The 23762-nt window shown below is 53.0% G+C and overlaps 1 protein-coding gene across 10 annotated transcripts in view; it reads left to right on the plus strand.

The window, feature by feature from the left end:
• Positions 1 to 23762, plus strand: part of gcgra (glucagon receptor a) — a 114343-nt gene that overhangs the window by 86526 nt on the left and 4055 nt on the right. For 9 of the 10 annotated variants that reach the window (XM_073026340.1, XM_073026348.1, XM_073026346.1 and 6 more), the window contains 10 exons: positions 1689 to 1796; positions 3822 to 3943; positions 5049 to 5155; positions 6875 to 7028; positions 13743 to 13902; positions 14445 to 14505; positions 14728 to 14797; positions 14892 to 14980; positions 17241 to 17379; positions 19829 to 19870. In XM_073026340.1, coding sequence (XP_072882441.1) covers positions 1689 to 1796; positions 3822 to 3943; positions 5049 to 5155; positions 6875 to 7028; positions 13743 to 13902; positions 14445 to 14505; positions 14728 to 14797; positions 14892 to 14980; positions 17241 to 17379; positions 19829 to 19870 — 1052 coding nt within the window. The remainder of the gene's footprint in view (positions 1 to 1688; positions 1797 to 3821; positions 3944 to 5048; positions 5156 to 6874; positions 7029 to 13742; positions 13903 to 14444; positions 14506 to 14727; positions 14798 to 14891; positions 14981 to 17240; positions 17380 to 19828; positions 19871 to 23762) is intronic. The other variant, XM_073026343.1, reaches the window with a different exon arrangement.

Raw genomic sequence — 23762 nt, forward strand, 5'->3', positions numbered from 1 at the left:
AATTTCCTGCCCGCAGTCCCTCTCACAGCCACCCCGCAGCCAACTGGAGCACGAGATCGATCCCAACCTGACGCTGGGGCCTGGCCCGAAACGTCACCCATCACCCACCCCCTCGTGGTTCTAGCTGCCCACTACACACACAGTTCACCCACAGGCTTTTCACCACCCCTCCCCCATTGGGGTCTGTTTCCACCCCTCCCCTAACCGTTCCCTCTACCACCTGTTGGCCTCTTGCGGTTTATCTTATTCCCCCCCCCCCCCACCCCGGTTCTTTTCTTAATCTGCCTCCACCCATCACCCACCTACCACCAGTCCCCTCCCTTCCCTCCAGCTCAAACTGCCCATTATCCCTCAGCCCTCCTCCACCCCCCTATCACCCCCGGACCCTGTTCCACCTCTCCCCCCTCCTGTCTGCACCCACCGTCACCCCCTCTCCACTCGCAGGGTTCCGGCACGAGGAGTCAGCTCCTTTCCCTCCCGGAGACGCCGCTCGGCCCGCTGAGGAGCTCCAGCAGATAGCCTGTCGCTCCCGTTCGCGGAATGCCTGACAGTACGGGTGACCCAGGTCCAGTTCCAGCACCTGTCAGTCAGTATGCTCCCCCCGTGGCCGTGTGGGTTCTCCCACAGTTCAGGGACATACTGGTTGCCAGGTTAACTGGTCGTTGTAAATTGTCCCGCGATAATGCTGGGATTAGACCCGGGCGGGGTTGCTGGGGCGGGGGGGCTCAAAGGGCTGGGAGGACGGGCCTGTTCTGCTCTGTGTCTCGTTCATAACAAAAGCAGATCTTTATCCCCCTTTGCTGGAATCCAGCCCACCCCACGACCTTTAATGCCTCCTGCCCTGTATTGGCTGATTCACATTCTCCACACATCGACATCTCTCCCCGAATCCTCTCCCAAGCCTTCTTCCCCGACACCCCCCCCCCCCCCCCCGTTCGACCTGTTCCCTGACCCCTCTTGCCCTCCTTCAGCCCTTTATCTCAACGAGGGTTGCTCTGGGGGCAGCCCGGGCCTGTCGTCACCCTTCCAGCGCCAACACAACAGGCTTGAAGCTTCCCAACGCTAACCCGTACGGAATGTGGGAGGAAACCGGAGCTTGCAGCCGTGTGGAGAACATACCGACCCCTTACAGACACAGAGGGAATCGAACCCCCGCTTGCTGCCTCTGTGAAGTGTTATCCTAGCCTCTACGGTACCACACCGCCTCCTTCTGTAGTCCTCCCTCATTCCCTCCCTTCCATCATCCAGGGTCACTGCCGGCTGAAGGTTGATTGATTCCAGAAACATGCAATTGTCTATTTCCGTAGGAGGAGGCCGTATCATCCCAGGCACCTGCCATCTACTAATCAATGCGCGTACAGACTATACCCAGCTTGCTCTAGCCCGTTCAGCTGCCATTTATGCCTGCTGCCCCCACTGGCTGGGATGTACTGGTTCCTCCCGTCCCCAGTTACTGACCTGGTCACCCATTATCCTGTTGTTGTGAGTATTGATGTGGACTTGGGAGCAGGCAGCACCGCTCTTCGTACAACACTCTTCCCTCGTCCGTCAGCGGGGTGACAGGACCTTTGTTCACCGTTTCCCCTCAGCAGCGCCGGACCAGATCCTGATCGCCATCTTCTGATTGTGTTCGCTGACCTTCCGTCGCCCCTCGCTGCTCATCCCCGGTCATTTGCTTTGCTCCCTAGGTGTGGTGTGTAATCGGACCTTTGATCGGTACGCCTGTTGGCCTGACGGTCTCCCTAATACCACGGTGAATGTCTCCTGCCCTTGGTACCTGCCCTGGTACCCTGCAGGTATGTGCCAGAGGCCAGAGGCCTGCAGTGAACTTTCCAACGGAGCTTTGCACGGAACTTGACTAAATCTGAGGGATAAATTGAACCATTTTTGCCTCTCTCTCTCTCACACACATACTCTCTCACTCTCATTTTCTCTCTTTCCCTCACTCCCACTTCCTCCCTCCCTCTCTCTCTCACACTTTCTCACTTTCGTTCTCTTCCTCTCACTCTCCCTCTCTTCCTCCCTCAATCTCTCACACTCTCACACTTTCACTGTCCCTCTCCCTCTCTTCCTCCCTCACTCTCACACTCTCACTCTTTCACTCCCCCTCTCTCTCTCTTCCTCCCTCACTCTCACACTCACTCCCCCCTTCCTCCCTCACTCTCACACTCTCACACTCACTCCCCCTCTCCCTCTCTTCCTCCCTCACTCTCACACTCTCACATTCACTCCCCCTCTCCCTCTCTTCCTCCCTCACTCTCTCACACTCTCACACTTTCACTCCCCTCCCCCTCTGTCTCACTTGCCTTCTCTCACTCCACTTTCTCTCGCTCTCTCTCTCCCTCTCACTCCACTTTCTCTCTCTCTCTCCCTCTCACTCCACTTTCTCTCTCTCTCTCCCTCTCACTCCACTTTCTCTCTCTCTCTCTCCTCCCGAATAAAGAAAGCTCACCAGTATTTCTTTAGCACATTAGAGAAATTTAGCGTGCTCCCTTTGACTCTCACCAGTTGCACCACAGAAAGCCTCCTGACCCAACAAGGGGGCATCCATTGTTGAGAGCCGTGTTTAGGGCCGGTGGGATGAAGCTGGTGGTTCTGGGGCAGGCTTAACGCTGGGAGTAAGAGCCACGGGGGGGGTGGGGGTGGGGGAGAGGAAGAAATATTTTTACACAGAGATGATCTGAAACCGGCACCCTGTAGAGGAGATAGAAGCTGGCTCGGTCAGAGGCCCCCGACAGGAATCGGATCGGTAATTGGGAGAGGATAACATGAACCCATGAACACACCTCATTATTCATCTTTGCACTACTTATTTATTTTGTAATTTATCGTATTTTTATGTCTTTTCATCGTATTGCTGCTGAAACGCAGCAGACTTTCCATTCTATTAGTCGGTGTGAATAAACCTGATAGTGATTGTTGTGGAGAACAGACAGGTCGGTGGGGAGACTGTGCAGAAGGAGAAGGTTCTTGGAGCTCAGGAAGCGGTACTAGAATTTAGGGCAGATCACCGTCTCCTCCATCGTAACAGCCCCGAACAACTCATTTCTTTATGAGAACATGAGAAATAGGAGCAGGAGTTGTCCATCAAGTCTGTTCCACTACTCAGGCCAGCCACGGACTCAACAGCGCCTACCTACCGTTTCCCCACAACTGTGCAAAGACTGTCTGACTGTGTCTCAGGCACGTTCAATGAGGTGGCTTCCCTGCACACGGAATTCCATAGACTCACCGTTCCCTGGGAAAAGCAGTTCCTCCTCATCTCCATTCAGAATCTACTCCCCCAAGTCCTGAGGTTATGTTCCCTAGTTTTACTCTCTCTTACCAGCGAAGACAACTTTCCTGTCTCTTATCTACCCCCATCATAACGTTATACACTTGCTCAAGATCCCCTTCCATTGTCCTGAATTCCAGCAGATATTCCCTCAGGTGGCTCAATCTCTCCTCATGGGTTAACCCCCTCATCTCTGGAATTGACCTGATGAACATTGTCAGCAAGGCTAGTGTGTCTCTCCTCAGAGGAGCAGAGCAGAACGACTGGTGAGGGCTCACCAGTCCCCCGTACTGTTGTGGCGTAACTATCCATGCTCTTTAGGTCAATCCCTCTTTCAATGAGGCAGCCTCTACTGCTCCCCTGGGCAGAGAATTCCAGCCATTCACGGCTCTCTGGGAAAAGCAGTTTCCGCCCTACGTAGACTCCCAGAATCTTGAGGCTCTGGTGTTCTGTGGCACGTCAGTCCCCGTCCTCTACGGCACCTGGCTGTCATGGAGCAGCTGCTAGATTTGACCGAAAGGCGATGTCTAACTTCTCTGTCCTACAGTGCAGGGTGGATTTGTGTTCAGGAAGTGTGGGCCTGATGGTCAGTGGGTGATGGACTCTGCGAAGCAGCCCTGGAGGGACAGCAGCCAGTGCATGAAAGACCCCAAGGATGACCGAGCTGAGGTAGGTTGCCAGGGCAACGGCGGCCACGTTCCAGTATTAGAAATTGGGATTGGGTGGTGGTGTGAAGCATTCTGGTCAACTGGAGGAACCACGCTGTGACTCGCCCAATGTTCAGGCTCAACGGACAATTGGTGTGGTGGTGTGGTGGGGGGGGGGGTGGAATATTTATTTATTGAAGCCCTTCCAGGCTTTGGGCTATGCCCTAATTTAATCCTAGCCTTGTCATTTACAACAACTAATTTATCTACCAACTGGTAGGCTTTTTGGACTCCTTACAGGCAATGACAGGAATTGAACCCCGGTCGCCTGTACTGTGGAGCGGTGCGCTAACCATTACGCTACCATGCTGTCTCAAGTATGACCTTGACATTCCAGGCTTTTCTTTTGAGAGAGGAGGAGGATGAGAGGGGTATAGATAGAGGTATAGACGATGATAAGAGGTATCAATAGAGTCGACAGCCAGAGACTTTTTGCCCAGGGCAGAAATTGCTAATACGAGAGGGGATAATTTTAAGGTGATTGGAGGAAAGGTGTCAGAGGTAGACTGTTTTTATTCAGAGAGTGGTTGGTGCGTGGAAAGCACTGCTGGGGGTGGTGGCAGAGACAGAGACATTAGGGACATTTAAGAGAATCTTAGGCGCGTGGATGAAAGACAAATGGAGGGATAGAAGCGTCCGTTTGATCTTGGAGGAGGTTAAAGGGTGGTAAAACATGGTGGCCCAAAGGGTCTGTACTGTGATGTCATATTCTATGGTCTGTGTCCCTCCGACGTATTTGGTGGTTTGTTTGGCAAGACTTTTATTAGCTGTGCACCCAAGGTTTAGGTCCTTACCCCTGACCTCAGTCTGTTACTGAGGGAAGATATTCCTCTGCCTTCTCTCCTTGACAGATACTTCATCCGTTAGCGGGTCTGATTCCTGGAGCTCTCTCCCGCGTGGCTCTGAGAGAACACCCCCGTGGGGTGGAGTCTTCCCCAGGGCTGTTAGGGGTCTGCAATAACTGCCAGCCCTATCTGTGACGCCCTGGTGCTGAACAGAAGAATAAAATAACTCGGGTCATAGCTCCAGTTGTGTCCCGATTAATCTATTCCCTTCTCACTCTCTAGCAGGAGCAGGGCAGAATCCTGGATGGTTTCTTAGTTATGAAAACAGTCGGCCTCTCACTGTCTCTAGGAACCCTGGTGTTGGCACTGGGAATTCTGGTGGGATTCAGGTAAGGACTGCATCACACTCTCCATAGCAACTGCTCTCTGATTGGTCCAAAGTGAGGCGCATGTGATTTTTTAAAAACAAATGTATAAAAGTTCATTAACTAACAAAAATATAAATAATAATCAGGAGGTTCACAAAACTATTTACAATTTTAATTTAGAATATGATTACTATTATCTACAAAACATTTAAACCCCTGCACCGTTGCTGGAATCCCCACCGTGCACGTAGGGAATGCCGCCCTTCTCCAAGGACGCCCAGGTACAGACGTAACTCTGGAGGAAGACAAGAGGGCAGCAGACAGCTCGGGCAGTGCCCTTGACTGCCCAATGCCCAGCCCTGTGAATGGTCACCTTGGCCAGGTCTGGGAGCAGGCAGAGCAGGTGATCCCCCAAATGGCCTTCTCCCTTCCATTCTGGGTGACCATAGATCAGGAATGTGGGGCTGTGCAGCCCCTTCAGATACTCAGACAGAGGCTACAGCCCTCGCACTCCATGTACCGAGCCGCCCGGCCACAGAAAGGGCAGGGGGAAGGAGAGTCAGTGAACTGTGTCACATTGTCACATTCAGGCATCTCATCTTCAGTGAACTGAGAGTAGCATCTACACCCCACACCTCTGCTACATCCCTCACCTATGGAGTTGTGCCACCCCTCCACCTCAACTATATCAACACCAACTGACAATTTGCCAATTCCATCACCTTGAGCCCACTCCCCTCCCATTTCCAGTATTCCCACACTTTGCCTCAGCTACACCAGCCATCTGGAGTTGACGGTGGGGAGAGGGGTGGAATCGAACACAAGGTTGGGGGAAGTGCCAGGAGTCCTTTTTCCTTGTCAGAGATGCAGGCTGCCCGGCCCGGGGCTCAGTTTCCTGCTGTGGCCCACCCTCACTTCACCGAACGCAAGACCACAGAAGCTTCCACCCAGGCCAGGGGCTCCCAATCGTTTTTATGCCGTGGGCCGATACCATTAAGCAAAGGGTCTGTGGATCCCAAGTTGGAAGCTGTTGAGCAAGACCCAGGAGGTTTACAGCTCAGATGGTCCATAGTTTGAGCTGTAAACAGCCTGGGCCTAGGTCAGTGGATAGGCCATCCGGCCCATCGAGTCTACTCTGTCATTCAATCGTGGCTGATTTACTTTCCCTCAAACTCACTCCCCTGCCTTCTCCCCGTAATCTTTGACACCTTTACAAATCAAGAAGCTATTATCCTCCGGTTTAAAGATATCCAATGATTTGGCCTCCACAGCAATGAATCCCACAGTTCAGCACCGTCTGGCTGAAGAAACTCCTCCTTGTCTCTGTGCTAAAGGGACATCCTTCTATTCTGAGGCTGTGCCCTCTGGTCCCAGACTCTCCCAATATTGGAAACATCCTCTCCATGTCCACTTTGTCTGGTCCTTTCAGTATTCGGAAGGTTTCTAGTCCAAGTTCAAGTTCAGTTAATTGTCACGGGTACTAACGTTTACCTTCGTCCTATGATAAAAAGGAGATTCCCTCTTCATTCTTCTAAGCTCCAGTGAGTACAGGCCCAGGGCCATCAAACACTCCTCATACATTAACCCTTTCATTCCCGGGATCATTCTCGTGAACCTCCTGAAATGGAAGGCAGTTCAGCCCATCGTGTTGACTCTATGTAGCAAGTCCCTTTGCCGATCTGCGGGTGATTCTTTCTGGACCCAGATTTTACTAAATCCTCCTGCTTTTCTTCCTGTCAGGAAACTTCACTGCATGAGGAACTACATCCACATGAACCTGTTTGCCTCGTTTATTCTGCGAGCAGTATCGATCCTCATCAAAGATGCTCTTTTCAAAACACAAAACAACCAGATTCCCGAGGGTGTTGACATTAAAGTCTGGTACAACAATGAGGTAGGGCCCTCCTGGGCAGCCTTTCACTGCTACGTAGTGAGGGAAGAAGGAAGCTTCTTATTGTAAAGATTAGTTTACTTGTCACGTGTACATCGAAACATGCATCATTTGCAACCGCAGTCCGACGATTGCTGGGGACAGCCCACAAATGTCGCCGTGCTTCCAGCACCAACATACGAGGGGTGATTGATAAGTTCGTGGCCTAAGGTAGAGGGAGTCAATTTTAGAAAACCTAGCACATTTATTTTTCAACATAGTCCCCTCCTACATTTACACACTCAGTCCAGCGGTCGTGGAGCATACGGATCCCTTCTTTGTAGGTCGGCGTCTTCTTGGACCTCCAGAAGTGGTCCACAGCATGGGGTGATTGAGAAATTCGTGGCCTAAGGTAGAAGGAGATGAGTTATTAACTTCAAACGCTGCGTGATCACTCAAAGAGTAACGAGAGCATCTTGGATCTCCAGGTGGGCCACTGCAGGGGTGATTGATAAGTTCATGGCCAAAGGTAGAAGGAAATGAGTTGTACAGCTCTTGTTACATGCACGTGCAGTTCAACTTTTTGAGTGAAAAAGCAGAAAGTTTGGTTAATAACTCATCTCCTTCTACCTTAGGCCACAAACTTATCAATCACCCCTGCTGTGGACCACTTCTACAAAGAAGGGATCCGTATGCTCCACGACCGCTGGACTGAGTGTGTAAATGTAGGAGGGGACTATGTTGAAAAATAAATGTGCTAGGTTTTCTAAAATTGACTCCTTCTACCTTAGGCCACGAACTTATCAATCACCCCGGTAGGATGTCCACAGCGTACTAACCCTAATCCGAACGTCTTTGGAAACCAGAGCACCCGGATAAAACCACACACAGTCAAGGGGAGGACGTACAACTCATCAGGGATTGAACCCAGGGTACTGCTGCCGTAAACCGTTACACTAACCACTGCACCGGCAGGTCGTCAGCACAGATGTTTTGGCCACAAGTGCTGTGATCAAAAGAACGGCGTGCATTTCCGTAGCACCCTTTCACCTTTGGACATCCTTAGGGTCCGTCCACTTTTCTACTGTCGAAGGAGTGGCAGCAAGACCCCACGGACAGCAACCGCGACTGGTACTCCGTTCTGGGCAGAAAGCCGTGTGTGCGGTTGTTAGAGACCTCAAATAAAATGATGAACTCCAGAATCTTTCAGCAGATGGAATGTAACCGGAGTTTGTGTTTCAATGGGATGCTGTGGGACAAGTTAGAGATTGGCAGCTTTAACAGAGGCAGGCAGAAACAGGCCAATCAGCCCATCTAAACCACACTGAATTATCATTCTGCCTACTCACGTTAACCTGTAACCAGATCATCGCCCCCCCAACCCCCACCAACCCTCACCCATGCACTTATCCAAACTTCTCGAAGCTGCACCCATCACTCGTGCTGGCGGCTCGTTCCACATGCCCACCGTCCTCTGAGTGAAGCAGATCCCCCTCGTTTTCCCCTTTCACCCCTAGCCCATGACCTCCAGTCTCACCCAGCCTCAACGGAGAAAGCCTGTCCCTCATAAAGCTGAGAAGCAGAGGCAGTGGTTGAGAGAACGTGAAGGGAGGAGTGGTGGGAGGTCAAGAGAGACTGAGCTGGTGTGGTAGAAGGTACTCTATATCGAAGTCCCCGATGGAGGGTCTCGGCCCAAAAATGTCGACTGTTCATTTTCCTCCATTGGTGCTGCCTGGCCTGCTGAGTTTCTCCCACGTTTTGTGTGTGTGTTCCTGAATGACAGAAGTTGAATTGAGGCTGGGGGTGGGGGGGGGGGGGGAATCACCAAAAGGAAAATGACCTCTGAATTGTTTGGTTCTATGACAATTCCTTTTGCCAGAGGCTGGTGAATCCGTGGAATTCATTGGCACAGAGGGCTGTGAAGGGCAAGTCATTGGGTATATTTAAAGCAGGGGTTGATGGATTCTCGATTATTAAGGGAGGGGCATCAAGGGTTACGGGGAAAGCGCAGGAGAACGTGTGAAGAAGGAAAAGTAAATCCACCATGATGGAATGTTGGAGCAGGTTTGATGGGCCGAATGGTCTTTCCTGCTTCTCTGTGCTACGGTCTTATGTAAAGGATAAATGACCGTTCTTGGCTCGGAATGCAAAGCCGGTAGCCATTCGGCCCATCGAGTCTGATTCTCATTCTATCACAACTGATTCATTATCCCTCTCAACCCCGTTCTTCTGCCAAGTCAGTGGGTAAATTGAAAGCAGAGACTGATAGGTTCTCGATTAGTTAGGGTGTCAAAGGTTACGGGGAGAAAGCAGGAGAATGGCGTTGAGAGGGGTAGTAAATCAGCGGAGTAGATCCAGTGGGCTGAATGGCCTAATTCTGCTCCTATGTCTTATGAATATCGGCCAAAGCACTGAAGAGACCTTCCCATGACGGAGGGGTCTGTTCTGTGCTGTACTCTTCTGTGTTCTAGAGGCCTGGTTCTGACACAGGAATGGGACCAACTTGGACAAGCTAACTGTAGAGACGTGTCCACAACATTTATCAACAGAGAGAGAGAGGCAAATAAGGAAAAATATATCCAACCCTCCTGATCTTTTATCCCACTGACCTCTCCTCTATCTCTGCCTAACACAAGGATTTAAAAAGAACTATAAATGGACTCATTATCTTGAGAAAACAAGTTCTTCTGCTCTTCAAATCCCTCTCTCAATGGTCCATTGTGGTTAACCTAAGAATATAACGATTAGCCAAACAAAACACACTGCTGAGTGCTGGATTAGTTGATAAATTCAGTCCTGGTTCACCCTCAAGTGGGGAGCGAGTGCACTGATCATTTCCTCGCAAGGTCCAACTCGGAGACAGGAATGTACCCGCCAACCATTAACGCACGCACTCCGACTGCCTGCGAGCCCACGGGAGCAGGAGGCGGCCACTCGGCCCCTTGACTTTGCCCCCGTTGCTGAATATGATCATGCCTCCACCCCTCCTGTACCGCTTCCCTTCCACTTTTTTATTTAGCGGCAAGGCACGGTAACAGAGCCCCCCGGTCCGACAAGCCCGCGGCGCCCAATTATACCCACGCGACCGATTAACCTACTAAGCCGTAGGTCTTTGGAACGTGGGAGGAAGCCAGGACGAACGGCGGGAACCCGTGCAGAGAGAGGGAGAACGCACAAGCGTCTCATGGTCAGCACCAGGACTGAAGCCGTGGTGCTGGCGCTGTAACAGCATTATGCTAACGTGCCCCCCCCCCCAACAAATTGACCCTAAAATGCAGGTGAGTGGTAGTATTTATGTGGCTATGGGGAGAGGAGGTTACAGGGAAAAGTGATGAGGGGAATGGGCTAGGAATTAATCGATGGGCTGAATAGCCTCCTTGTACATCGTTAAGAATGGGGAAAAATTTCAAAGCGCATTGCTCAGCTTGCAGGGATTCAGAAAACGGAGTCACTGAATGGATTCCCAAGGAGCCGGTCACAGTCGTGCTCCTAGTAACTTCACTCTTACCTTTTCCAGAGCAGCCGCAGCTCAGGTTTATTGCCACAGACCTCATCATTACGTGCCGTGTTGGATGACGTGATCGTGGTTATTGTTGGCAAATTTTTCTACAGAACACGTCTGCCATTGCCACCTTCTGGGCAGTGTCTTTACAAGAGGGGTGATCCCATCCATTATCAATGCTCTCCAGAGACTGTCTGCCTGGCGTCAGTGGTCGCATAACCAGGACTTGTGATGTGCACCGGCTGCTCGTACGACCGTCCACCACCTGCCCCCATGGCTTCTGATCGGGGACCTGCAGAGGGGAGGTGTGTCCTACACCTCCTTTGGTGGAGATGTATCTCCACCCCACCACTCTTATTGGCACAAGTACAACCGCATGTACGCACAGGTGCAAGGAAAACCTTGCCTGTGCATCACAGACAAACATTAGAGACAACGGTTCATAAGGAAAGCATAAATTAAACATAAATGATCCACAATTACATGTGAAAATATAATTCTGGTAAGATGGCAGGACGTTCAGTCGCAACAAAAGGATCTACTGTGCTATTTAAGTGCACTTTTACTGATTGCAAGACTCAGCTGTACATTAAGAACTTAAAGAGCTACAGGTCTACCCCATCAGCGAGTTGCCGGTGGAGATAATGACACAGCTGTGCAACGTGCTGTTGCCTGAGACGAAGGAAGCTTGCAGTCCATTAGCGAGTGGCACCAGACCCCTTGGACATTGTTAACGTGGACTGCCACAAGTTCGATTCACTGATTCTTGGGCTGAGAGCATGGACAGGTGGCGGAGAGCGGCATGGCCTCGGTCTCAGCGATGACTAGGCCTCGAGCTGCGGTGTGTACAGCCGCCAGGAGAGAGGCGTCAAAGCCCGTGCGCTCCACCAGGGGGCGGTGTGGCGCGGCGTCCAGGCTGCAGTCGGTGCTGCCCTCCAGTGTCTGCTCGGCAGAGGACAAACTCTATTGCGCTCCACTGCAGATTGATGGCGCGAGTTTGGGCTCTTCTACTGTGCGCTACCATATGTGCGTGCTGTCTTGTACGTGCTGGGTGTGCTTTGTGCCGTGTGTGACTGTTGGGTCTGCGTTTTGCACCTTGACCCCAGAGTGACGCTCTCTCGTTTGGCTGAATGACAAAATCGAATTGAATAATTAGAACAAAAAAGTGCTAAACACGAGAGATTCTGCGGGTGCTGGAGATCTCGCACAACGCACACAAAATGTGTGGAGGGCGGCACTGTAGGGCAGTGATTAGGATAATGCTATGGCAGTGCCAGCGAGCCGGGTTCAATTCCCACCGCTGTCCATAGGGAGTTCCTGCATTCTCCCTGTGAATGTGTGGGTTTCCTCCCACACCCCAGAGGGGTACCGGTCAGTCGGTTAATCGGTCACACGGTGCAACCGGGTGGTGTGGGATCGTTGGTCTGGGAAAATAAAGCACTGGGGGGGGGGGGGGGTCACAGCAGGCCGTGCAGCATCTCTGGAGAGGAATAAACAGCTGACGTTTCAAGCTGACACCTTTCATCGGGACTGGAAAGGAAGAGGAAGGAAGCCAGAGTAGGACGGGTGGGGGGGGGGGGAGAGGAGGGGTGCAAGGTGGAAGTGATGTGGTGGGTGAGATCAGGTGAGGGGGAAGGGAGAGAAATCCATAGCAGTGTAGCGTGGTCATGGTGTCGCTCCGCTGAGCTACTGGGGCACTGATTAGAGTTAGACCATCAGACCACCACATGTCGGACCATCGAGTCTGCTCCACTGTCCCTCTCAACCCCATCCTCCGGCCTTCTCCCCGTAACCCTTACCAACCCATTTGTCGGCAATTGATCCATGGGATTCTCCAAGAGGACTGGAATATAACAGCTGAGGTGCTCTCGGGCATCAGTCCGACCACATTTGGAGCGTTACGAACAATATCTAAGAAAAGGTGTGTTGGCAGTGGAGAGGGTCCAGAGGAGATGCACAACAATGATTCTGGCAACAAATGGGTTAATGTCTGAGGAGCTTTAGATGGTTCTGGTGCTTGCTAGAGTTTAGAAGAACGGTGGGGGGGGGGGGGGGGGAATCTCACTAAAACCTATTGAATATTGAAAAGCCTGTGGATGGAGTTGATGTTGGGGAGTCTAGGGCCAGAGGGCACATTCGTTTAAAAACAGAGGTGATGAGGAGTTTCTTTATCCAGAGGGTGATGAATCTGTGGAATTCATTGCCACTGGCAGCTGTGGAGCCCAAGTCATTGGGTACATTACAATTGGAGTCGTGCCGGTTGGCTCATGAACCAAATGGTTGAAGGGAAGCAAGCTTTCTTGAAGTTTATAGTGTGGAGCTTCAGGCTTCTGTATCTCCTCCACGATGGTAGTTGCAGGAAGATGGCCTGGGCCGGATGGTGGGGATTATTGATGGTGGATGCCTGTACATAGATATTCTTGTGGGGATGTGCCCGTGCTAAATTGGGATGAGTCCACTAATCTCTGTCGCTGACCCCACAATTCAGGATGGACAGAGAGTGCAGCCCCCCCCCCAGGGAAGGGCCTTCCCCTGCAGCCCACCCCTCCGGATGGGTGTTGGTCAAACCTTCAGTTGGGTTGTTGTGAGCCGGAGGGATCTGACAACAGTCTCGAGGGATGACTGACAGCGGAGTCAGAGCCTGGTTTATTGTCATCGTCACGGAGGCTGTAGCTTTAACAGCAGCACTGTGCGATACGTAAATCATTCTGGATGTTGCAATGAGAAATGCAGAATCATTCTGGATGTTGCAATGAGAAATGCAGACATAAAAACAATAAGCAGAGTGAAGAGAGGGTGAAATAGTCAGGTAGTGTTCATGGGGTCACGGACCGTTCAGAAATCTGACGGTGGAGGGGAAGAAGCTGTTCCTGAAACATTGAGTGAGGGTCTTCAGACTCCTGTACCTCCTCCCCATTGGTAGTATTGGGCACCTGGCGGATGGTGAGGGTCCATAGCGATGGATGCGTGAAGTTGTCGGTGGTGGGGAAGGTTGGCCCATGATGGCGCTGGCCGCGTCTTCCGCCCTCTGCAGTGTCTTGCAGCCCTGTGCACACCAGACGGTGTTGCAGCCTGTTACAATGTTCTCCACGGTACATCTATAGAAGTACGCTAGTCTTTGCTGACGTACTGAAATTCCTCAAGCTCCTAAAGAAATCGGCCTGCCTCCTCCCTCGGCCCCTGGGCCAGTCGGGTTGATCCTTGGGTTCTGACCCTAGTTTCCTTTGCTCCTGCAGACAGCCGTGGGTTGTCGGACTGCCCAGGTGCTGATGCAGTACTGCGTTGGGGCCAATTACTACTGGCTGCTGATCGAGGGGATCTACTTGCACAACCTGCTGGTCGTCACTGTTTTCTCCGAGAGGAACTACTTCAATATTTATTTGTGTATCGGCTGGGGTAGGTGCTTGCTTCTCCCTTGGCTGTGGGTGGGGAGGGGAGGGTCCCCAGTCTCCCAAGTACATCTGCCCACTTCGGGGTCCGGTGGGTGCTGGGGTCTGCCTTGATCACCCTGTTGGCTCTCCTGGTTGACACTAGCCATTCCTCGTCTCGGGATAATCGCAGGGGCCAGCAGTCGAAAGCCATCCCATGCTGTTTGCTGTGTGGACCCAGTGCCCGGTCAGAGAGATGCTGACTCACAGATGGAGTTCCCCAATAGCTTGGTGAACGCGTGCATCGGTGTAGGGTTTACTCACTGTCCCGTAGCTGATTGCCTGCCAAGACCCCAAGGATGACTGATCGTGGGCACGTTGGGGGGGGGGGTGTCAAAATTGGCACCAACCCTCTATCAGCTGCTCCTGATCTTCGCAAAAAAGTGATAGAACGTCTGAGTGGGAATGGGAGAGCAACTGCGGAGACCTCCCCCTCTGACAAGGGCAGATGATCTGACACACTGAAATTTCAATTTCATTGTACATAACCAGTTGTTTGTTGGTTTTCAGGGTCTCCATTGCTGTTCGTTGTACCCTGGGTGGTCATTAAGTACTTATACGAAAACACTGGGTGAGTGGTTCAGGTATGGCGCAGGGGTACAGTTGCTTGGTGGCCATAGATTCTCAGAGTAATGTGGAAGCACATGCTGCAGGGCCAATGGGAGCGGCCCCCATTAGGTCAGTGTCAGTGGGAGGGGGAACTGTCAGTGGGAGGGGTATATGGTTGAGAGGGGTGAGTGGGTTTGTTGTCCGTGGACAGGACGCCATATTGAAGCCTGTTGTTGATCCTCAGGTGCTGGACCACGAATGAGAACATGGCTTACTGGTGGATCATCCGAACACCCATCCTCTTCTCCATTCTGGTACTGAAGCTGCTCTCGATGCTCGCCGTCGGCTGTTTGCAAACCAGTGGCGTTAGCTCCCGTTCTTACCGAACCTCTTCCTTCCTTCTTTCAGATCAACTTTTTCATTTTTATCCGGATCATTCACATTCTGGTGTCTAAGCTCAGAGCTCACCAGATGAGGTACACGGATTACAAGTTCAGGTACGGGCCTTGTAAGTTCATTGTTTCAGCGTCTGTCCGTTCATCAGTCCCCTCCCCCCGATCCTCTGCTCTCCCCCCCAGACACCATCCCCAAATCTCCCACCCCAACCCTTCCCCATCTCTTACCCAATCTCCCCAATCCCTCTCCGCAAGCTTTCCCACCAGCCTTTCCTACCAATCCCTCCCACCAATCTCTCCCTCTCTCTCCCCGTCATCTTTCCACTAATCTCTCCCCAATCCCTCCCACCAATCTCTCCCCCATCTCTGCCCATTTCTTCCCCACCCAGTTCTCCTGTCCTCAATCCTCCCTAGCTCTCCTGCTGGTCTCCCTTCCGAAACCTCTCCTCCTGAACCCCCCCCTCCCCAAACTTCTCCGGTGTCCTCCTCATCTCTCCCCGTCCCAATGCTCCCCATCTTCCCTAGGCCAAACCTCCCCTCCCTAGTTCTTCTCACAGTCTCCCTTCCCCTACATCTCCATCCCCACATTGCTCCCTTTCTCTCCTCCTCATCCTCCGTCCTCCATCCTTCCCCTCCTCCCCTTCCCCAGCTCTTCCTCCCCTCCTCTCCCTCTTTTCATTCCCTTTCTCTCTTCTCCAGTCAGCTACAACCAGCTCCCCGAGCCATTTCTCAATCCTCCGTCCCTTCCTCCCTCGCGTTCCACACCCCCCTCCCTGTTGATCACTGGGAAATGAGACAGTGGTGCACCCACTCGCCGGGCTCTCTCTAGAGTCTAGTGATGCTGAGCTCCAGGACTCCAACGGTGAACCACGTCCGCTGGTGAGACAGCGGCTGGTGATCGGTGGTCGGTTTCTCTCAATAGTTACCTTGGCAACGATAATTATTCAAGTCATTGATTTATTATTGACTGAAATACAGTGGAGATCTTTGTTTGCACGCCATCCAGACACATCATAGAGTCATCGAGCGCTACTGCACAGAAACAGGCCTTTCAGCCCATCTAGTCCATACTAGATCTGTCTTTGGAGCCTTTAACTCATATCTGGACCCCTCCATTGCCCTCCAGACCATGTACCTATCCAAACTTCTCAAAAGTGTTGAATCAAGCCCATATTCACAACTTCCGCTGGTAGCTCGTTCCACTCTCTCACCAACCTCTGAGTGAAGTTCCTCCTCATTTTCCTCTTAAACATTTTACCCTTAACCCATGGTCTTCAGTTCTGGTCTCACCCAACCTCAGTGGAAAAAGCCTGCTTGCATTTGCCTTATCTATACCACCATCAAATCTCCCCTCATTCTCCTACGCTTTGGGAAATGAAGTCCTAACCTATTCATCCTTTCCCTGTAACTCACGGCTTCACGTCCCAGCAACAACCTTGTAAGACAAAACGCTGGAGGAACTCAGCAGGCCAGGCAGCTTCTATGGAAAGGGGTAATAGTCAACGTTTCAGGCCGAGACCCTTCGTCGGGACTGGAGGTAAAAGATGAGGAGTCAGAGGAGGAAGTACAAAGTGGTAGGTGATAGGTGAAACCGGGAGAGGGGGAGGGGCGAAGTGAAGAGCTGGGAAGTTGATTGGTGAAAGAGATAAAGGCCTGGAGAAGGGGGAATCTGATAGGAGAGGACAGAAGGCCGGGGATGAAAGGGAGGGAGGAGGTGATGGGCAGGTATAGGAAATAAGGTGAGAGAGAGAAACAGGAATGGGAATGGTGAAGGGGAGCCAGTTGCCAGAAGTTTGAAAAAGCAATGCTCATGCCATCAGGTTGGAGGCTACCCAGACAGAATATAAGGCATGGATTTCCAGCATCTGCAGATTTTCTCTAGTTTGTGAACATCCTTAAAATGTTCCTCTCTACTCTTACTATCTCATTGACAGCTTTCCTGTCGGTAGGTGACCAGAACTGTACACAATACTCCAAATTAGGCCTCACCAATGCCTTGTACGACTTCTACACTGTAACTACACATACAAAAGAAAAACAAACGAGTCGGAGGTCACGTTACAGTTACCGAGAGAGGGTAGTGTAGACAGACAAATAGAGTCTACAGGCCACAGTGAGGTAGATTCGGGGATGAGGAGTTCACCCCTCGAGGTCCATTTCACGCGGTAATATGTGTTTGCAGGTTTTGGTCTCTTTTGCCCTACGGGAGGGGGAAGGAGGGCGAATAATCAGGGTGATGGGAGTCTGTGATTATGTCAGCTGTTTTCCCGAGGCAGGGAAGTGTAGACGGATTCTGGTTTGCCTGTGGTTGTGTTCCTGAGGTGCCGGGCATGCCTTGACCCTCTCTGCTCCTCCTCCCCAGGTTGGCCAAGTCTACGCTCACCCTCATCCCACTGCTGGGCATTCACGAGGTGGCGTTCGCCTTCGTCACGGACGAGCACGCCCAGGGCATGCTGCGGCATGTCAAACTCTTCTTTGATCTCTTCTTACATTCCTTCCAGGTGGGTTTCAGCTCGGGGGGGGGTGGGGTAGAGGATGGAGGGAACCCCCAGGCACGCCCCACCCGACCCAGAGCCAATGGGAAACATGGGTGGGATCCAAAGAGTGTACGAGCCTGTGAACCCAATGGTGGGTCCCGGCGTTGGGCACCTTATTCAGTGTCACCCTCAGCCAGACAGAGGAACATCCTGTGGCATAGCAGTCTCACTTGCTGAGGGAGGGGCAGTCACAGGCAGGGGGTGTGGACACTGGCTGGGAGGGCTATCTGTGGCTGGGGTGGTGGAATGTGTTGACTGCAGGGTCTGAGCCCCCCTGGCACTAACGAAAATGCTCCACACCCACCCCTCACCCATCACCTTAGGGTGAGTGTTCCCGCCCGGCACGGACTGGAATTGGAACAGTGCTGTGCCGGAGTTGTGAGCTGGTGAAAACACACCCAGCATCGACAACAGCCCAACAACACCCGGATACCAATCACAGCCCAACAACACCCAGCATCGACAACAGCCCAACAACACCCGGATACCAATCACAGCCCAACAACACCCAGCATCGACAACAGCCCAACAACACCCAGATACTGACAACAGCCCACAACACCCAGCATCGACAACAGCCCAACAACACCCGGATACCGATCACAGCCCAACAACACCCAGCATCGACAACAGCCCAACAACACCCGGATACCGATCACAGCCCAACAACACCCAGCATCGACAACAGCCCAACAACACCCGGATACCGATCACAGCCCAACAACACCCAGCATCGACAACAGCCCAACAACACCAGGATACCGATCACAGCCCAACAACACCCAGCATCGACAACAGCCCAACAACACCCAGATACTGACAACAGCCCACAACACCCAGCATCGACAACAGCTCAACAACACCCAGCATTGACAACAGCCCAACAACACCCAGCATCAACAACAGCCCACAACACCCAGCATCAACAACAGCCCAACAACACCCAGATACCGATCACAGCCCCACAACACCCAGCATCAACAACAGTCCAACAACACCCAGATACCGATCACAGCCCAACAACACCCAGCATCAACAACAGCCCAACAACACCCAGCATCGACAACAGCCCAACAACACCCAGATACTGACAACAGCCCACAACACCCAGCATCGACAACAGCTCAACAACACCCGGCATTGACAACAGCCCAACAACACCCAGCATCAACAACAGCCCAACAACACCCAGCATTGACAACAGCCCAACAACACCCAGATACTGACAACAGCCCACAACACCTAGCATCAGCAACAGCCCAACAACACCCAGCATCGACAACAGCCCAACAACACCCGGATACCGACAACAGCCCAACAACACCCAGATACTGACAACAGCCCACAACACCCAGCATCGACAACAGCCCAACAACACCCAGCATCGACAACAGCCCAACAACACCCAGCATCAACAACAGCCCAACAACACCCAGATACTGACAACAGCCCACAACACCCAGCATCAACAACAGCCCAACAACACCCAGCATCAACAACAGCCCAACAACACCCAGCATCGACAACAGCCCAACAACACCCAGATACTGACAACAGCCCACAACACCCAGATACTGACAACAGCCCAACAACACCCAGCATCAACAACAGCCCAACAACACCCAGCATTGACAACAGCTCAACAACACCCAGATACTGACAACAGCCCACAACACCCAGATACTGACAACAGCCCACAACACCCAGCATCGACAACAGACCAACAACACCCAGCATCGACAACAGCCCAACAACACCCAGCATCGACAACAGCCCAACAACACCCAGATACTGACAACAGCCCACAACACCCAGCATCGACAACAGCCCAACAACACCCAGCATCAACAACAGCCCAACAACACCCAGCATCGACAACAGCCCAACAACACCCAGATACTGACAACAGCCCACAACACCCAGCATTGACAACAGCCCAACAACACCCAGCATCAACAACAGCCCAACAACACCCAGCATCGACAACAGCCCAACAACACCCAGATACTGACAACAGCCCACAACACCCAGCATTGACAACAGCCCAACAACACCCGGATACCGATCACAGCCCAACAACACCCAGCATCGACAACAGCCCAACAACACCCGGATACCAATCACAGCCCAACAACACCCAGCATCGACAACAGCCCAACAACACCCAGCATCGACAACAGCCCAACAACACCCAGATACTGACCACAGCCCAACAACCAATGAAGTTATCTTACATTTGGAATCAGAAGCGTGCTTATTGTCTCTGATATTCACTGTGAAATGTATCGTTCTTCGGCAGTGGTACAGGGCAATACTGAAGAAAAATACTTTGTGTTACGTTAACAATTATAAATATAAAGCACTGAAAAGTTTGTCAGCCACCCTGACCTCAGTCTGTCTGCCTCACTTGCAGGGTATACTGGTTGCGATCTTGTACTGCTTTGTCAACAGAGAGGTACGGCCGTTTACTACATCTCCCCTGCTGCTCGGTAACACCCAGCTGATGGGAGAGTGATGTGTGTTGTTTAAGGTCGTGTGGGGGTAGGAGACAGACATGAGGGGTCTCCACCCGGAGGATAGAGAGTGGAGGAAGGAGGGACTTTACGGAGGAGTCTGCCTACCCGCCTCTTCCCAGCACAGCAGGGGAGTGTATCTCCTTCTCTCCCTCTTCCTCCCCCTCACCCTCTCCCTGTCCCTCCCTCTCTCTCTCTTCCCCCCATCTGTCTCCTCTATCTCCCCCTATCGCTTCCCCTCTCTCCCCCCCCCCAATCTCGTGCGTGTCCCTGGGTGTGATTGTGCAAGTCATAAAAATTACTGAGTTATTTTGATAGCAATATACCCTCTAAGTTTTCTTCCACATGTTTTGACCAACTATTGCTGAGCAGGGAAGTTTTACTTGACCCGGGAACTTGGCGTTACATCGAATGTTTAAATGTTAAAGGCAATTCCAGCAAAGGCTGTTTGTACGGGAGCAGTTCAGTAACTGTGTGGACGTGCCCCCGCAGTTAGAGGGAACTATGATAGACAGAGTGTGACCAGGGTCAGACCGAGGGAATTGGTGTGTCCAACCCGGGTCAGAGAGAGAGGGGAGAGGGGAGAGGGGGAGGGAGACTTGAGAATGTGGAGATATTATTAATTTTTAACTCTTATCCCTTGTTTACACCCTCACAAACCACTGCCCAACCCTCCTACATCCCCTTGTCCCCCGATTCCTGCCTTCACCCACCCCTCCCACCTGTCTCTCCCCATTTCTCTCTCCCTCCACCCCATCCGCACCGTCTGCAATACATTCCCAAACCCCTCTCCCACATCACCCCCTAACTCTCCCCACATCACCCCCAACCCTCCTACATCACCCCCTAACCCTCCCCACATCACCCCCTACCCCTCCTACATCACCCCTACCCCTCCCCACATCACCCCTACCCCTCCTACATCACCCCTACCCCTCCCACATCACCCCCTAACCCTCCTACATCACTCCCTAACCCTCCCACATCACCCACTAACCCTCCCACATCACCCCCTAACTCTCCCACATCACCCCCTACCCCTCCCACATCACCCCCTAACCCTCCCACATCACCCCCTAACTCTCCCACATCACCCCTAACCCTCCTACATCACCCCCTAACCCTCCCCACATCACCCCTACCCCTCCTACATCACCCCTACCCCTCCCACATCACCCTCTAACTCTCCCCACATCACCCCCTAACCCTCCCACATCACCCCCTAACTCTCCCACATCACCCCCTAACTCTCCCCACATCACCCCCTAACCCTCCCACATCACCCCCTAACTCTCCCACATCACCCCCTAACTCTCCCCACATCACCCCCTAACCCTCCCACATCACCCCCTAACTCTCCCCACATCACCCCTAACCCCTCCTACATCACCCCTAACCCTCCCACATCACCCCCTAACTCTCCTACATCACCACCTACCCCTCCCACATCACCCCCTAACCCTCCCACATCACCCCCTAACTCTCCCACATCACCCCCTAACTCTCTTACATCACCCCCTAACTCTCCCCACATCACCCCTACCCCTCCTACATCACCCCCTAACCCTCCCACATCACCCCCTAACTCTCCTACATCACCCCCTAACCCTCCCACATCACCCCCTAACCCTCCCACATCACCCACTAACTCTCCCCACATCACCCCCTAACTCTCCTACATCACCCTCTAACTCTCCCCACATCACCCCCTAACTCTCCCCACATCACCCCCTAACCCTCCCACATCACCCCCTAACTCTCCCACATCACCCCTAACCCTTCTACATCACCCCCTAACTCTCCCCACATCACCCCTAACCCTTCTACATCACCCCCTAACCCTTCTACATCACCCCCTAACTCTCCCCACATCACCCCCTAACTCTCCCCACATCACCCCCTAACCCTCCTACATCACCCCCTAACTCTCCCACATCACCCCTAACCCTCCTACATCACCCCCTAACCCTCCCCACATCACCCCCTACCCCTCCTACATCACCCCTACCCCTCCCCACATCACCCCTACCCCTCCTACATCACCCCTACCCCTCCCACATCACCCCCTAACTCTCCCCACATCACCCCCTAACCCTCCCACATCACCCCCTAACTCTCCCACATCACTCCCTAACCCACCCACATCACCCCCTAACTCTCCCACATCACCCCCTAACCCTCCTACATCACCCCCTACCCCTCCCCACATCACCCCCTACCCCTCCTACATCACCCCCTAACCCTCCCACATCACCCCCTAACTCTCCCCACATCACCCCCTACCCCTCCTACATCACCCCCTACCCCTCCCACATCACCCTCTAACTCTCCCCACATCACCCCCTAACCCTCCCACATCACCCCCTAACTCTCCCACATCACCCCCTAACTCTCCCCACATCACCCCCTAACCCTCCCACATCACCCCCTAACTCTCCCCACATCACCCCTAACCCTCCTATATCACCCCTAACCCTCCCACATCACCCCCTAACCCTCCCCACATCACCCCTACCCCTCCTACATCACCCCCTACCCCTCCCACATCACCCTCTAACTCTCCCCACATCACCCCCTAACCCTCCCACATCACCCCCTAACTCTCCCACATCACCCCCTAACCCTCCCACATCACCCCCTAACTCTCCCACATCACCCCCTAACTCTCCCCACATCACCCCTAACCCTCCTATATCACCCCTAACCCTCCCACATCACCCCCTAACTCTCCTACATCACCCCCTACCCCTCCCACATCACCCCCTAACTCTCCCACATCACCCCCTAACTCTCTTACATCACCCCCTAACTCTCCCCACATCACCCCCTAACCCTCCCACATCACCCACTAACTCTCCCCACATCACCCCTAACCCTCCTATATCACCCCTAACCCTCCCACATCACCCCCTAACTCTCCTACATCACCCCCTACCCCTCCCACATCACCCCCTAACTCTCCCACATCACCCCCTACCCCTCCCACATCACCCTCTAACTCTCCCCACATCACCCCCTAACCCTCCCACATCACCCCCTAACTCTCCCACATCACCCCCTAACTCTCCCCACATCACCCCCTAACCCTCCCACATCACCCCCTAACTCTCCCCACATCACCCCTAACCCTCCTATATCACCCCTAACCCTCCCACATCACCCCCTAACCCTCCCCACATCACCCCTACCCCTCCTACATCACCCCCTACCCCTCCCACATCACCCTCTAACTCTCCCCACATCACCCCCTAACCCTCCCACATCACCCCCTAACTCTCCCACATCACCCCCTAACCCTCCCACATCACCCCCTAACTCTCCCACATCACCCCCTAACTCTCCCCACATCACCCCTAACCCTCCTATATCACCCCTAACCCTCCCACATCACCCCCTAACTCTCCTACATCACCCCCTACCCCTCCCACATCACCCCCTAACTCTCCCACATCACCCCCTAACTCTCTTACATCACCCCCTAACTCTCCCCACATCACCCCCTAACCCTCCCACATCACCCACTAACTCTCCCCACATCACCCCTAACCCTCCTATATCACCCCTAACCCTCCCACATCACCCCCTAACTCTCCTACATCACCCCCTACCCCTCCCACATCACCCCCTAACTCTCCCACATCACCCCCTACCCCTCCCACATCACCCTCTAACTCTCCCCACATCACCCCCTAACCCTCCCACATCACCCCCTAACTCTCCCACATCACCCCCTAACTCTCCCCACATCACCCCCTAACCCTCCCACATCACCCCCTAACTCTCCCCACATCACCCCTAACCCTCCTATATCACCCCTAACCCTCCCACATCACC

Source organism: Hemitrygon akajei, chromosome 22, assembly GCF_048418815.1.
Source record: "Hemitrygon akajei chromosome 22, sHemAka1.3, whole genome shotgun sequence".
Lineage (NCBI taxonomy): Eukaryota > Metazoa > Chordata > Chondrichthyes > Myliobatiformes > Dasyatidae > Hemitrygon > Hemitrygon akajei.